General features: G+C 41.4%; 1 protein-coding gene across 1 annotated transcript in view; it reads left to right on the forward strand.

Moving 5' to 3' along the window:
* The window catches only part of LOC137778775 (serine/threonine-protein phosphatase 4 regulatory subunit 1-like), a 78,280-nt gene that overhangs the window by 18,058 nt on the left and 42,718 nt on the right, over positions 1-17,504 (forward strand). Inside the window, exons 2-4 of the mRNA XM_068566071.1 lie at positions 1,350-1,482; positions 11,299-11,405; positions 12,758-12,900. Coding sequence (XP_068422172.1) covers positions 1,385-1,482; positions 11,299-11,405; positions 12,758-12,900 — 348 coding nt within the window. The 5' untranslated portion in view covers positions 1,350-1,384. The remainder of the gene's footprint in view (positions 1-1,349; positions 1,483-11,298; positions 11,406-12,757; positions 12,901-17,504) is intronic.

Consider the following 17,504-nt stretch of genomic DNA (forward strand, 5'->3'; position numbering starts at 1 on the left):
TAACTGTTATACACTGTACATTTTTAATAGGCTCTAATTACTAGCCTAAAAGAATTCGTTGAGAAAAAAAATGTGGTTAATGTTTCAAAGAAGAGTAAGCACCTAGGCGCAAACTTGTCATCTCTTGTTTTCAGCTGTTTTCAGTTACTGCCTAAATTAACCGTGGTTTTTCTATCTGCCACATAGGAACCCTCTGCTTTTTTGCAGTAGTGCTTCTTGCCCAGCTATTGCAGTGCAGGGGGTAGGAAGGAGGCCTTTCCACCCCTGACGCGTGGGTGCGTAGAGGGTGGTGGCCAGGGTCAAGGCCAGATCATGAAGGGCCAGATCCCGCTGGTCTTGCCATGCACGAACTCCCTTGTTCCCACATCTGGACCGGGCAAGGGTAGGGTTTTGTATGCACACTACATGTTAGAATATGGGAGCATAATATGGACACCAAGGGGGGAAAACTGCGGTGAGGTGGGGATGGTGGTGTGCTGAATTGGGCGATTGGGATTGACATGTATACACTGATGTGTATAAAATTGATGCCTAATAAGAACCTGCAGTATAAAAAAACAAACAAACAAACAAACAAACAAAAAAAAGAATATGGGAGCATAGACAGGTTAAGTCACTTACTCTGGTCACGCAGCTAATACATAGAAGTTGGGGGATTCATTCCATTCCAGGGACGTTTGGCATTACGTTGGAGGGAGGGGATGCCTGCCCTCAGTTGGGGGTACGGGGGAGAGCAGGCTTGGAGAGGAAGAGGCAGCATGACAGCTGGCTCATTTTTGGCCAGAGTGAGTTGGAGGCACCCGTTAGACATCCACGTGGAGGGGTCAGGTTGGGTGTTGCCAGGCCAGGGCTGAGGGTTGATGGGACTCGCTGTCACGGAGTGGGTGAAGCTGCATAGTGAGGACATTTAGGCCAAGACAAGATACGGCGCCGAGGACTTGCCATCAGATCCTTGCTTAGGGGTCAAACTTCTTTTTCTTTCGACCGTTTTCAATGTGTTCGCGTAGAGCTCCGTGGCCAGTTTTCCTAGGGGCGAGCGCTTTGTTCGCTTGCTTCTGTGTCCCGGATGGCGGAGAGGGTCCTATCCACGGTGGTGAGAGTGCATCAGACCGGCAGCCCTGAAGGGAGGGCGTTTGGCCCTTCTCGAAGGCTCTGGTCTCATCACCCTTCCCTTGGTTTATAAACCCGCCCCCTGCATTTTCCACGCGTTGTCAAGTCTGCGGTACTCAGGGGCTTCAGCCGGGAGGGGCTGCGAGAGTAGAAGGCGTGCGACCGGCCCCGTCTTGCCCAGGTGTGACCCGTCCCAGCTGGTGCGCACTTACGAGTGTGGTTCCCCTCTTCCCCTCTAGATAGATCTGAGGACTACGGTCCCTCGTGCGACGGCATGAGGGTGACAGCCTTCTTGGACGTTCTGGGCCAGCACAACCTGCCTGCACTTGCTCGCCTGGAGAAGTACACTTTCAGCGGCAACATCTTCAGCCGGTAAGCTGTGCCTGGCCTGCGTACGGTTAAGGGGCCACTGGCGGCCACCTGTCTGTGACAGCCTTGCAGGATGCGTGGAGGAGGTGGAATATGGGCTGTTCCCTGGATGCTGGGAGTCTGCCTGAACAGCACTGCCTTATTAGGCTTTCCCATTATTCTTGTTGCTGTTTTACTGGCCACCCGGTAAGCCAGGAAGGAGACGGTGGTGAAATTTAATGGGATTTAAATAATTAGGATTGCTAACTGGCTTTCCTTCACATGTACGGTGCTCAGAAAAGTAAAACGTGTCCCGCAATTGAGAAGCATGGGTCGGTGCGTTGCGCGCCCGTCTTGTGTCTTGACGGCACTGGGCTTCAGGGACCTTTGTGCCACTTGTCCTGCACATTCTGCTGTCACTGCTCGTGGTGCTGGCAGGACCCTCCTCCGGGCTCAGCCCGCGCCTCTTCCCTTCAGCAGACGACCGTGACTCTTCCTTCAGGAGGAGAGCAGAGACTAAGGCATCCCTTTCAGTTCCCAATCCGCCCAAACCTGCATCTGCCGGCACCTCCCTCCTCCCTCAGAGGGGAAGGCGCTCTCTCATCTCCCTCCATCTTCTGTCTCTCCCTTGTCACCCCTTCTACGGGCCCTTTCCTTCCACTTAAAAACCATCTCTCACCCTGACAGTCCTGTGGGCTCTACCCGGCCCTCCCCGCATCCCTTCCCTGAAGGACAGGTTCTGTTAAGTCCGGTTCCTACTCACTGTCTATTCTTACTACTCCTTTAAAAAATTATAGTCTCTGCTTTTACATCTGTTAAATCATAGAAGGCTCGCAGCAAGTGCTGCTGAGCGAGCCCCATTATTATCCCAGATCTACCGCTGGGGAAGTGAGGGTACTGTGAGCGGCGTCTTTTAATGAGCCGCTCTTCATTGAGACATGTAGTCCACAATTTAGCAGCTTTCTCTTTTAGGGTCTCTGCTTTTCATGTCCCGTGTAAGAGACGTCTGCCTCCCCCTAGGCCACTAGCATATTTTCTTACACTGTCTTCTTGAAGTTTTGTTGTTTCCCGTTCACACTGGGAGCCACGGTCCACCCGGAATTGCTTTTCTTGTTTGGTATGATGTGAGGGAGAAGTCAGGTTTCACTTCCCTCCTGTGGTCTCCAGTTAACCCAGGGCCATTTATGGAGAGCGCTTTGATCTCTGCTCTGCATTGCCACCTTTGTCTGCAGTCAGGTGTCCGTTTCTGGACCCTCTAGTCTGCTGCCTTGGCTGTGTATCTGTCGTTGCACCAGGACCCCACCGTCCTCATTACTGCAACTTTGTCATCAAAGTCTTGGTATCAGAGAGATTACCTGATACCTTGCTATCCCACTTTGTTCTTCAAGATTGTCCTGGCTGCTGTTGGCCCTTTGCATTTCCAAGTGTGTTTTAGTACCAGTTTATCAGTTTCTAGAAAAAAAACCTGCTGGGATTTTCACTGCAATTGCATTGCATCTATAAATCAATATGTAAAGAATTGATATCCTTACAATATCTAGTTTTCTACTCCTTCCATTTTTTAAGATTTTCTTCACTTTCCCTGTGTGTGGGTGTGTGTGTATACACATATATACATATACTTGTATAAACATACACATAAATAACTATAAAACTATAATACGTGGTTTTCTGTTGTAGAGATCTTTTGTATCTTGTTAGATTTAGTTCTAGGTATTTGATCTTTTAGGCTAATGTAAATTGTATCATTTCTTAAAAGGTATATTGTAATTGTTGTTGACATATGAAAATGGAATTGATTTTTATATTTTGATTTTGTCTCCATTGATTATGCTAAGTTCACTTATTAACTTTAATAACTTCCCTGTGGATTCTGTGGGTTTTCTACATACTACAGTGATGTTGCCTGTGAAGAATGATGGTTTTATTTTTTCCTTTCCTATCTTGTTTTATTTTTTTAGTAGCTACCTCTCATCAGCTTAAGAAAATTTATATTTCTGGGTTATATTTGTTTATATTTCTGTTTTGCTAGGAGATTATTTTTAAACTTTAAAAGATAATCTCAAACTTTTAGAAAAGTTTCAAGAAGAGTAGGAAGAATTCTTGTATATCTTTTACTCAGATTTGTCACCTTGTTAACATTTTGCCACATTTGATTTACATCTCTCTCCGTATTTTTCCTTTTTGGTTATCAACCATTTGAGAGTAAGTTGTACACTTAGTGTTACTTTTCCTTTAAATCTTTCAGTGTGCATTTTTCTAAGAACAAGGACTTAGGTCATTTACTTACATAATCACAGTTCAATTATCAAAATCAAGAAATTTAAGTTTGATACAATACTATTATTTAATATGTAGATTTTAATCAAATTTTGCCAGTTGTCCTAATAATGTCCTTTATATCAGGATTTTTGTTTGTTTGATTTTTAGGTCCAGAGTCCAAGCCCGCATCATGTAGTGCATTTAATTTTCGTGTTTTTTTAGTTTCCTATAATCTCTAACAGTTTCTCAGCTTTTCTTTGCCTCTCTTGGTATTGTTGACATTTTGAAGAGTATAGGTCATTTATTTTATAGAAAAAATCACTAAGAGTTTTTTAAAATCCGCAGTGAGGTCTGAATTTTATATCATGCTGCTTTTATATCTGCAGGGAAGAATGACTCTGGGATGGGGTACGCTTATCTCCTACTTTAGTAAATGGTGCCAGTTTTCCAAAGTGGTTGCCACAAATTTACACTCCCACCTTTGCCCTACATTTTATCTGCCAGTTGATATTGTCAGATTTTAAACTTCTGGCCAATCTGGTAGTATGTAATGTATATAACGATATCGCTTTGTGATTTTACTTTACACTTTCCTTATTTATGAGTTTGAACACCTTTTCATACGTTTGTTGGACATCTGAATTTCTTGTGACGTGTCTGTTTAAATTTTTTGTTGGGGTAGGGGATAGATGGATTGTCTGTCTTTTCCTTAATGATTTGTAGGAGTTTTTTGGTTTGTTCTACATTTCAACCCTTTGTCAGTTGTGTATGGTAGACATCCTTCCTCATTCTGTAGCTTATGTTTTAGCTTTATTTATGGTGTTCTTTTGGTGACCAGAAGCTATTCATTTTAATGTAGTTAAATTTATCAACATTTTCTTTTATCCTTGGTGCATTTTGAAGTGTCTTTAAAATGTCTTCTTCTACCCCTAGATCATAATCGTATTCTTTTATATTGCTTCAAAGGCTTTAGTTTTTTTTTTCTTTCATTCACATTTAGGTCTGTAACCCATCTGAAATTGATTTTTGTTCATTGTGTGAAAGGCGGGGGGGAGTCCAGCTTCATTTTCCTAATTGTCACAATACCACTTACCAAAAATATGTCCTTTCCCCAGTGCCATGTCTGTTATAATCCAATGTCTATTCATGACTCTTTGGACTGTCTCCTTTTCCAGTGGCTGGTTTGTCTCCCCACAGCCAATACCACACTGTCTTGATTACAGTAGATTTGTGGGAAGTCTTGATGTTTGATAGAGAAAGAATTCTCACCTTATTTTCATTCTTTGACATAACTTGTTTTTCTTGGTCCTTTGCATTTCCATATAAATTTCAAAATCAGCTCATCAGATTCTAATACAACAAAACAAAAACAACACCTATTAGGCTTTTGATTGGATTTGCATTGAATCTGTACATCAATTTGGAGAGAATTGCCCTCTTTACAATATTTAGACTTCTGATCCATAAACATGGTATATCTTTCTATTTATTTAGGTTTCCTTTAATGTCCCAATAAAATTTTCTCTGTATAAGTTTTGTGCTCTTTTGCTGGTGTATTTTAAAGGAAATCTAAGATATTATGTCATTTTATCCATTAAAGACTGCAATCTAATTGCAGTATCATTATCACACTCAACAAAATTAATAATGCCTTCCAGTCTACCAATCTATGCTCAATTTTCCCTGACTGTCTCAAAATGCCTTTAAAAAAAAAAAATTATTTATTTACTTATTTTTATTTATTTATCTTTGGCTGTGTTGGGTCTTCGTTGCTGTACGCGGGCTTTCTCTAGTTGCGGTGAGCAGGGGCTACTCTTCGTTGCAGTGTGCGGGCTTCTCATTGTGGTGGCTTCTCTTGTGGAGCACGGGCTCTAGGCGTGTGCGGGCTTCAGTAGTTGTGGCATGCGGGCTCAGTAGTTGTGGCTCATGGGCTCTAGAGTGCAGGCTCAGTAGTTGTGGCGCACGGGCTTAGTTGCTTTGCAGCATGTGGGATCTTCCCGGACCAGGGATCGAACCCATGTCCCCTGCATTGGCAGGCAGATTCTTAACCACTGCGCCACCAGGGAGGTCCCTCTTGAAGGGGTCATTAGTCTGGTAGAATTTTCCACAGTCTGGATTTGGTGGTCATTATTCTCATGGTGTAATTTCACGTGTTCCTTTGTTCTCTGTATTTTCTGTAAACTGAAAATTAAACTTGGAGACTTGATTAGATTCTGCTTCAATTTTCTTTTAAACAATACTTCATATGCTGTCTTGTGTACTTTTTATTACAGAACATCAGGAGACAAGGTCTGGTTGAGATGTTAATATTGAGCAGTGGGCGCAGGTGTTCGATTCTTTCACTGCAAAATTCCTTACCAACCTTTCTTCTAATGATTTTAATGGTCACAAATAATCATCGCTTAGATCTGTTATTTCATTGTCTGTTGGCAAATGGTAATTTTCTTTTGTGTGTTGGCAAATGGTAATTTTCTTTTTATTGTCTGTGAAATCTGTAGTATGGCCCCATTTTCCATCCTGTTGTTGGCTCTTGTTGCCTTTTCTCTTTTTTTTTCCCTAGATGATTCTTACCAGAGGATTATCAATTTTATTAGTTATTTTGAAGAATCAAGTTTTGTCTTTGAATTCCTCTGTTATATGTTCATTTTCTAGTTTAGTAATTTTTGCTCTAATCTGTATTATTTTCTTCCTTGGAGTTTTCTTGGGGGGGGGAATTTAATTGATGTTCTTTTTCTTACTTCTTGTGAGGAATGCTTAACATTTTACTTTCTTGGCCTTTCCTTTATAACATCTGCATTTTACATTTTAAGATTGCTATTAAGTACTATATTAAGTATTATAAATACTTAAATATTATATTAGTTGCATCCTCAAGTTGTGATAGGCAATATTTTCATTACCTTTTAGTATAGAGTATTTTTAACATCCATAATGATTTCTCCTTTGACCAATGAGTCATTTAGAAGTATATTGATTAATTTAGAAATATTTGAGGATTTTTCAGGTATCTTTCTGTTATTTGATTCTTAGTTTAAGTCTTTTGTGGTCACAGAACATACTTTGTATTATTTCTCTTCTTTACAAGTCGCTGAGATTTGTTTTATGGCTCAGAAATCTACTCTAACTTGTTGCATGTTTCACGTGCTCTTGAAAAGAACGTGCATCCCAACGTTTTTGGGTAGAGTATCCTATCAATGTCAACTTGGAAAGTTGTTTGAAAACATTATTCAGGTCTTCTTTATTCCTATTTATTTTCTGTCTTCTTGTTCTGTCAATTACTGAGAGAGGACTGTTGGAATCTGTGACTATAATCATGGATTTATCTGTTTTTCTTTCAATTCTAACAGTTTTCATTTTGTGTGTTTCAAAGCTGTGTTCTTGGGTGTGTACACACTTAGTATTGCCCTGTGTTCTTGAATAAATTGATCTCTTGATCAGTGTGCAGTGTCCCTCTTTATCTCTAGTAATATTCCTTTTTCTGAAGCTTACTATGTTTAATATTAATATATACACTCCCGCTTTCTCTTGATTAGTGTTTGTATGGTATATTTCTGCCCATACTTTTGTTTTTAACCTTCCTATGTCTTATATTTAAAGCCTGGTTATTGTAGAAAGCATATAGTTGGGTCTTGCTTTCTTATCCAGTTTAACAATCTGCCTTTTAACTTGAATGTTTAGCTCATTTACATTTGTTACTATTGATATGGTTCAGTTTAAATCTACTGTCTTGCACTTTGTTTTCTGTTTGTCTCATTTCTTCCTGGTATTTTCCTCTTTTCCTGCCTTTTTAAGAAAAATCGAATGAGTTTTTTAATAATTCCAATTTATCTTCACTATTGACTTATTAGTTATACCTCTTTTAAAATTTTTTATTGGTTGTTCTAGGGATTATAGTATATTTCTTTAGCTTATTCCAACTGTTCAAATAAAATTATTCCACTCTTCATGCAGTGCAGGATGCAGTATAAGAACCTTACAACAGTGGACTTCTGTTTCCTCGCCCCCTATTGTCTTCCTACATTTTACCTCTACACAAGTTACAAACCCTACAATACCTTGTTACTATATTTGCTTCAGAGAGTCAACTATCGTTTTAAAGCAACTAAAATGAGAAAAGTATTTTTTGTATTTGCTATCACTTTTACCATTTTCGTGCTTTTTAGTTCTTTTTGTAAACTGTCCATTTCTGTCAGATATCCTTTTGCCTCAAGAACTTCCTTTAACAATTCTTGTTAGCACAAGACCACTGTCAATGAATTCTCACAGCTTTTGTTTGTTGGAAGGTTTTTATTTCACTTTAATTTTTTCTTTAATTAACAGACTTTATTTTTGTGAGCAGTTTTAGTTTTGCAGAAAAACTGAGCAGAAAGTACAGAGAGTCCCCGTATTCCCTAACTGCCCCAGCATGTCCAGGTCTTCCCGTGACCTGCAGCACGTGTATCAGACTTATTTTCAAGTCCTCGTCTGATGGTTCCGACATCGGCGGCCGAAGACCTCGCCCCTCCACGTCTCCCTGCCCAACGCCTGCTCATCTTCATGCTCATCTCCCTGCCTCGTTCCTCCACGTCCTTCTTCTCTGTCTTTAGAATCTCATCACTGTTGGTCATCATCGATTTTCCTGCCTCCTTACTGGCCTCGACTGTGAGCTCCTTCAGAGCGGGACCTGGAACTTGCTGGTCTCTGTACCCCAGGCTTCCTGCCCCTAGTCCAGAGCCAGTGGGGCTAAACTCATGGTCGTAACTGCATAAGTGGGTGAGGGAAAGAAGGGACAGAGACACCAAGGGTTCCTTCCATGGTGACATTTCCAGGGAACATTGCCATGTGAAATCAAGCCATCCTCTGTCTTTATGTTTAAAAGAAATTCACGGAAATAATACATGCTCTTTGAAATTTAGCAATTTCAGGAGTTAAATAGTGAGAGTCTCCCTCCCTTCCACACTGTAGTCTTAGATAGTAACCATGAGCTATTCAGTGTATATCCTTCCACACATTTCCTAAATGAGTGTACGTATATATGAGTGTGTTTATATGTGCGTGCATTGCACACATACGCATAAACATAATTTTTGTTAAGAAATGGCTTCATACTGTATGTAAAGTTCTTCCTCTTGTATTTTCATTTTATGTATCATGGGCATCTTTCTAACTCGGTGCATTTCTATAGGTACCTTTAAAAATGGTTGTATGGTATGCCAGTGTATAGCTGCATCATAATTTATTTTAGCTTCCCTCTTCTGATAGACATTTTGATTGCAATTCATTGCTCATATCGTAATGTGGTTGATGGCTGATGCGCTGGAGGACTCGTCGTGTGCCAGGTGCCATGCTCTGAGCTTCACGTGCACGATCTTGTGATCTCATTTAAGCTCCTCACACTTGCCCGAGGCGCACAGTCGTCCACTGTTCTTTCATGTCATTAGCACAGCTGACACAAGTATCGACTCTGATGCTTCTGGACTCTGCTCATCCGCTATGACCTCTCCAGGTCATTCCAACGTCAAGCAGCCAAAGTGTTGGTGCCAAAGCACCAATCTGTTTGCGTCTCTAGCTCTCTCGCATTCTGCATTCACAGCGGTGGATGTGTCCCTGCTTCAGGGCCCTCTCTTGCCCCTTTCCTTGCTTTCCTTAAGAGGGCAGGCCTCCTGTGACCACTTGAGGCTGGATGCAGTTCTGTCTATCCATTCTATGGCCTTACAAGCAGATTGGGGATCTTAGTTGCTTGATTTCCCCCGGGAGGCTGCCATGAATGTGGTCCAGTGAAATGTAACCAGGGACTTTACAGTGTCTGTTCCGGCTTCCCCAAACCTCCTGGCTGCCAGATCTCGACCTTTCATCCCAGGGGTCGTATAAGTCTCTCCATGGGCAGGCTTGAGCTGATGGATTTCTTCCCCTAGTATGCTGGGCCAAAAGATGCCTCTTTGAATTCCACATTTCTAGTCATCTTTTTCTGAAAATCAAGGTGGGTTTTCGACTTCAGCTCTTCTCCCGATGCTTGGCCAGAAATGACACAGAGACGTGTATTATTTCTAGATTGTCAGGTACCCAGAGGAGCAGACAGAGGCAGGCAGAGGCTCCTTTCCATTTGCTCCAAGACACCCATCAGGAACGCCAGTCCCTCTTTGCGGGCACACCAAGGCCTCCAGGCCACCATTAGCCACTGTTGATCCCATTGACTTTTCCCCTCATCAGTGCCTTTGTTTAAAACACCTTTATCAAGGCATACTTTTCATGCAATAAAATCCACCCACTTAGAGCGTCCAGTGAGGTGAATTTGGGGTAAAGGTGTGCACTCATGCAGTCATCTCCATGGTCAAGTGTGAGCATTTCCATCAGCCCCTTGTTTCCTTGTTTGCCTCTTTGCAGTCAGTCTCTCCCTCTCTCCCCACCGCTGGCCCAGGCAACTACTGATCTGTTTTTTGATGCTAAGGTTTTGCCTTTTTAAGAATTTCCTATAAATGGAATCATGTGATATGCAGTCTTTTCTGCTGGCTTCTTTTACTTAGCAAAATGCGTTTGAAATTCCTCCCTGTTGTTACCAGCAGTTCTCTCTTTTTTATTGCTGAGTCATATTCCATTGTATGGATATTCTGTGTTTTGTGTGTGCATTCCCCAATTGACAAATATTGAGGTTTTTTCCATCTTGTGGCTGTTATGAATGATGCTAATATGAACCTTTGTGTACAAGCCTTTGTGTGGACATATGTTTTTATTTCATTTGGGTACATACCTAAGAGGGAATTGCTGTGTTGAATGATAAGTGTACATTTAACTTTTTGAGAAGCTGCCAAATCGTTTTCCAAATAACAATTTGCATTCCAAATAACAGTTGTGCTATTTTGCATTCCCACAAGCAAAATCTGTGAGTTCCTGTTGCTCCATATCTTTGTCAGCACTAGGTATTGTTATTATAATTTTAGTTCTTCTAGTGGGGGTAGTGTTACCCCATTGTGGCTTTTTTTGGTCTTTGTGTTTTGTTTTGTCTTTGAACCTTATTTTGAAGTAACTTCAGATTTACAGAATTGCTGTAAAGATGGTACAGAGAGTTCCCTATGCCTTTTGCCCAGCATCCTTTAATGCAGTGGTTCTCAACCAGGGGTGATTTTGCCCCCAGTGGACATTTGGCAATATATAGAGACATTTTTGATTGTCACATCATGGGGAGGGGGCAGCCAGGGGGCTGCTACTGACACCTAGAGGGTAGAGGCCATTCGAGATTGAGATGGCCATCGGGTGTCCCTTTGGACCTTTTCCTTCTGCATTTTATCGGTCACTTAATTCCCTCCCGCTGTCATGGGACCTCTTTTCCAAGTCTATCTAGGCCTGAAGAATCAGTCAGAAAAGGAGAAAAAGGTTTTCTTTTGTGCAGGTGGACAGTTTCCACCTCCAGTGACTGCCAGACTGGAGGATATGGGTCCCCTTCCTACAGGATGTTGACCACCTTTGGATGTTCCTTGACCGTGTCTTCTCCCTCTGGACGGAGGTGGCTGACTTTCCTTTCCCCCACGATTGTACTACCTGCTCGTAGCACATGCCGGAATTAGCACACATAACTGTATGGACCCTTTCTTGCTTCCACAGTCAGATTATTGCCAGAGGGCTGCTTGATCTCTTCCGGGACTTCAGTAACAATGAAGAAGACTTCATAACGGTAGTGGAGATCGTGGTCAGATTGTCAGAAGATGCAGGTTTGTACAAGGATTGTATACTTTTATTTTTAAGTTGTACATTTCCAAGAAATTGTATATAAGCTTTGATAGCTGATTAAAATAAAACCTGTTTGTTAATCGGTAAACGTTAAGCAGTGTCTACCCATGAATGGATTTTGTCATGAAGAATGGGCATCTTATTTGGCATCAAATTATCCTTATTTTTAGAAAATTAGAATGACTAAGGATTATGAATGCTGTTTGCCCTGGCAGTTAGGCCTTTTGTATTTTGTGAGTTTTGCCAGACTGTTGATTGCTAAGAAATACCAAATCAAAAGAAGTCCTTTGGATTAGAACAATCCCAGTCATTAGTTCCCCCACCTGTGATCTTTGTGGGCTAATCTTGATTTTTCTTTCTCTTTATACCTCTCCATGATTGCTGTCTTGGAAGAAAAGCACACTGCCTTATGGTAGACACTAAGACATTGTCCATCCCCCCCACCACCTGATACACACACACAGACACACACACACACACACACACACACACACACACACACACACACACACACACACAGAGTCGAGATGAGTAACGTGAGTGATGAGTGGGGTTGCCAGTACTGATGGCTGCTCTGCACCCCCTACCCACCCTGCATTTATGATGACTGGTGAACAGCTTCAGAAAGTTTCCAAAATCTTAGGCTTGCTTTGGATTTTGATCATTTTAACCGAAAATAGAAAAATAAACTCTTCCATATAGCTCCCATATTAGTTTAAAATATTCATATGAGTATGACACAATGCTTTTAAAAAGGCCCAAGTGGATGTTTTGAGTCCTTAAATGGATTCTCTTTGTAAATGAGTCACCATTTACAGTGCTGAAGCAATTATATATTTGTGTTAAATTTAATGTGGTATATTGGAGCTAGAGCCGCTCTTTTGTTTAATGCTTTGCCTTAGAAATAATTGGGGTGCGTGGATTGTGGGGGAGTGCATTTATGAAAGAATTATTTATAATGTATACATTCTGGCTGGAATTTAAATCAGCACAACCCATAGGTCTCACATATATGCCATTAGTTGTAATGAGTTTTGGACGCTGGCCCGGCATGCAGACCTCTTGCTCCCTCCTTGACTTATATATGGCTTGTTATAATAGAGTTGTCATTCTCTCTTCTTTTTATGTTTTTATATTGCCGTATAGCTTATCAGCTTTTTAAGCTTGTCTGTAGCATAAATACTCTAAATGGGAAATGGTTTTTAAACTGCATTTGTCTAATTTCCTTGATGAAGTATTTTAGTAAGAAAAGCTAGAAACTATCAATATATACTGTACAAGATGCTTGGCTTCTTCTTATATAATTCTTTGTCTCCTTTTTTTATTGCTGCAGAGCCCACAGTGCGGGCTGAGCTGCTGGAACAAATTCCTCCTGTTGCCATTTTTCTCCAAGAAAACAGATCCGATTTTCCAGTGGTGCTATCTGAACGTCTCGCACCCATCGTGGTGCGCTGCCTCACAGATCCAGACAACCAGGTGTGAAAAATTATAACCTTAAGGTCTTTGTAGCAAATTCTCTTTCGTCTTATTTTAGCTGATATTCATAATTCAGAAAACAGCTGCTTAGAGTTAAGTGACTCAAGAACGAAAGGTCTCTTTGTGCCCAGTTTCTTTAATCACATAGGAAGGTAGATGGCACACATTCTTATTATCATATTTCTTTTTTTTTCACTTTTTATTATGTAAATTTTCAAACACACCTAGCCGTGGCGAGAGTATTAAAATGAATGCCCATGTACTCTCCACCCAGCTCCAACTGTCATTAACATTTGACCAGTCGTTTTTCATTTATCTTACCCAGATAAATCCAACCCAGATAAAAGCATTTCCCAGACCTTTCAACTGTAAATGCTTTAGTATTGCTCCCTAAGAAATACAGACACTTAAAAAAACCCCATAACGACAGTACCATTATCACAAGTATAAAAACTATCAGTAGGTCCTTAATATCATCTGACATCTAGTGACTGTTAAAATTTTCCCGGTTTTGTCATAAATCTGCTTTTTGCAGATAGTCTGTTCAAATCAGAATACGCACAAGGTCTACACATTGCATTCGATTGATGTGTCTTTTAAATCCCCTTTAATTTGTAACAGTTCTTCCTCCTCTGCTATGTATTTGTTGAGGAAACTAGGTCATTAGTCCTATAGGATTTCCCACATTTGGGATCCGGCTGATTGCATTTCCAGTGTTGTCTGAGATGTTCCTCTATTCCCAGCATTTCCTCCAAACTGGTGAAGTCTAGAGGCTCAGTCAGACTCAGATTTTTGTATCGTATAGTGAGAACACTTTTTAGGTGTTGCTGTGTTTTCCTGCTGCATCAAATCAGGAAGCACGAAAGCAGTGTGGTCACTGGATTAGGTTTTGTCAGCCTTATCTGTTTACGACAGAGTTCCTCATCAATCTGTGATCAACCATTGGTGATCATCACCTAGATCTGGGATTTTGTTAGAGGTTGCAAAATTGTGATGCTCTAATTCCGTCATTCCTTCTTTTATTTTCTATTTTTTGTTGATGTATAGTTGGTTTACAGTGTTGTGTTAGTTTCAGGTATACAGCAAAGTGATTCAGTTATACATACATACATACATATGTAGATATATTCTTTTTCAGATTCTTTTTTCTTATAGGTTACTACAAAATGCTGAGTGTATTTCCCTGTGCTATACAGTAGGTCCTTGTTGGTTATCTTTTTTATATATAGTAGTGTGTGTCTGTTATCAACATCATTCCTTCTTCTTCATTTTTTAAAATAAATTTATTTATTTATTTATTTTTAGCTGTGTTGGGTCTTCGTTGCTGCACACGGGCTTTCCCTAGTTGCTGTGAGCGGGGGCTACCCTTTGTGGTGATGCGCGGGCTTTTCATTGCGGTGGCTTCTTTTGTTGCGGAGCACAGGCTCTAAGCGTGTGGGCTTCAGTAGTTGTGGCACGCGGGCTTAGTAGTTGTGGCTCACGGGCTCTGAGCGCAGGCTCAGTAGTTGTGGGCTTAGTTGCTCCAGAGCATGTGGGATCTTCCCAGACCAGGGCTCGAACCTGTATCCCCTGCATTGGCAGGCGGATTCTTAACCACTGCGCCACCAGGGAATCCCTCATCATTCTTTCTTAATTTAATAGCTGGAATTCTTCCATAAAGAACTTCCCCCTCAGCTATTTGGTAACTCTGAAAAACTGTCTATGGGAGACAGGTTAAATGATTTACATTTCCCCTTTATTTACCGGTTTCTAGAATAATCAGTTGGTATCCTAATAATCTACAAGGTTACCAATTAGGTTTTAAAGTTTTATTTTGAGTGCTACTATGAACTCCTGAATTTTAGCATATTAGATATGTTTTAAGCCACTGTAGTGTTTGTTCTTTTTAATAATCAAATTGTCCTAGTTTTGACCAGAGGTAACCCTTCAAGTTGGCTCCTGAATTTTCTTAATGTGATCCAGTAGACTTTGCTAGCTCACTTTACCTGGAATCAGCTATTTCTCCAAGGAGCGCTGGTTCCTTTATGAGGGAAATAATAATAAGAAACCAGAATGTGGGTACCAGGGATGCTCATTGCTGCAAGAGTGGTCATGGCTTCTAGTGACAGAGCAATTTAGTTTCTTAAAAAAATAAAAATTCCTCATGAGTTTATATTGATATTTCCAGCTCAAATTTAGGATTATAGGGCTTTTACTTACTTGATTTTTATATTTGTATCTTTTTATTTGTTTGTTTTTTACACAGTATAAATCTTCCTTCTTCATGGTATTAATGTGTGTGTGTGTGTGATGTGTATGTGTGTGTATCTAAAATAAAAATACCAGTATTATTACTAAAAACATGGTAGGATTACTGGATATAGTTTAAGATTTCTTTGCAGTTCTTTTTGCTTTTAGGCTATCTCCCAGTAGAGATGCACAGTCATATTAATATTACTGTGTTTTAAAGTCACTTGCATTAACCCTTCTTTTTGTGGTTAAGCTGCCATCTTGATACACAGGCTCATTTGTTTTCATTTATTTTTCATTTTTAAGAATTGCTTTAGCTTTTACATTTTGATTTAATTTAGACTTGTAATTATTTAAAATGTTTTTACATGATTCTAAAGGCGGAACTGTAAAGGAAAGTACATTTAGAGAAATCTGATTTCTACTCCTGTCTCCCTCCCCATTCTCTCTCTCCCCTATGGATGGCCATTTATTAGCTTTTGGTTTGTTCTTGCTTTTAAAAAATACACACGCACAAATAACTCTAAGCAAATACACGTATGTCCTTGTATCCTGTACCGCCTTGTTCCCTTCTCAGATGTGAGGTGGCATACTGTCCCTGGTGCTCTGTCCCTTGCTTTTCCCATTATCTTGGTGTCCCAGAGATTAGCCCATGACAGGCGAGGGAAGGCGTCCTCGTTACTTTTCCCAGCATCAGAGCACTCCACTGTACTTTATCCGTAGACCTTAGGTCATGTCTGCCCTTTGCCACGTTAAAATTGTTGCAACAAGTAACCTTGTGTCATTTCTGTCAGTTGATTCTGGGGATGGATTTCCACTAATTTTTTTATGATATGCCAAGTTTTTGTTATTGTCATTGCCAAGAAAGTCTACAATTTTGACTTGTATTTTTCCCTTGGTCCAAGCATTCTTAAAAGAACAAATACTCACTTTTGACTGTCAGACAGTGTGATGGGATTAAGCATGGTTTTAAATAAGGAAAGAAGTCATCCTGCCTCCCCTGTCCTGTCATCAGTATTTTGATTATTTTTGCATTTTCTTCTCCGGGTGCTTACATGTTTTCCTACATAGGTCTAATCATAATGTGATGCGGTTTCCTCCATCCATTCATTTGTTCAGACAGCTTCTGAGTGTCCATTATGAGCTGAGCATGACGCTTCGTGCTGGGGATGAAGAGATGAGTAGGACAGATTTTTCTACCCGAGGAAGCTCGTCTGTGTGTCATAGATGTTGTTCACATCTTCATAATCTTCATATTTTTAATTTTTTTGAATGCTTAGCTTCCTTTCAGCTTTTGTGTCCCGTAGATGCAGTGAGCTTCACAAAAGGTGCAGTTTTATTTTTCTGTCGGCTTTTCTTCTTCCTTTGGATACATTCTTAAAAATGAAGTTATGCTGGGTTGGGGGACTTGACACGTCCTTGGCCTCTGTCGTGTATCGCTGTCTTACATTCGATCCCAGAGGAGGGAGGCAGGAGCCGTGGTTTTGGTCCCAGGCTCTGGCGTGGTTCCTGACACGCAGCCTGTGTTTGCTGAGGAGTCGTGTCCGTGGCCAAGAGCGGGCTCTCCCCGCTGTCGGCCTCTGCTGTTCACGCACCTCCACTGCCCCCCTCCGCTCTGCTGTACCTCGGTCGCTCCTTTCCTGGGGTCTCCAGAGCTGCCTTCTCTGAAGTCCTGAAGATGTCGTCCACTCTCTCACCATTGACTTCCCACCACCCTGAGCCCACCTGCCCGGGAGACCTCTGGCTCCCTGACTCCCTCTGTGCCCTGCTGTTGCTTCCTGTTCTTCCTCAGCCGCTCCCTCTCTCATCCTGCCCTTTTGGCCGTCTCCACCATCACGCTCCATTTCTTTCCTTTGGACCATGCTCCCGCCCACCCGGCCCCCTCCGTCCTGGGTTCCCATCTTGGTAGGGGAGTCACATCGTGCACTGATTGGGGCCATTGCAAGTTTATGGGTTCCAGTCGCCGCTGGACTTGCAGTGCTGCCTGGCAATCCTTTTACTTGTCCCTCGTCAGCTGCTTTTCACATTATCCTTGGCAGCTCTTTTAGACCTTTGCCACTTTCATCAAGCCTCTTCACCTCGCCCTGCCTTGCACCTAGCCGGTGACCTTGCATTTTACTTCCCAGAGAAAATAGAGGCCTTCAATCTTCATCCCCTCTCTCAATGAATGGAACCACCATCCACTTTATTCAGTTCCCCAGAGCCACAACCTGGGAACCATCCAAATCCTTCCTTCTCTCATCTCCTACAGTTAGTTAGACCCAAGTCTCCTTTGTTTCTGTAACAAACACATAACCTCTTGAGACACCCCCTCTGCCCTTCCCGTCGTCTTTAAACACAGAAATATGATGAAGTCACATCTTACTGAACAGTCT

Source organism: Eschrichtius robustus, chromosome 16 (genome assembly GCF_028021215.1).
Source record: "Eschrichtius robustus isolate mEscRob2 chromosome 16, mEscRob2.pri, whole genome shotgun sequence".
Classification (NCBI taxonomy): Eukaryota; Metazoa; Chordata; class Mammalia; order Artiodactyla; family Eschrichtiidae; genus Eschrichtius; species Eschrichtius robustus.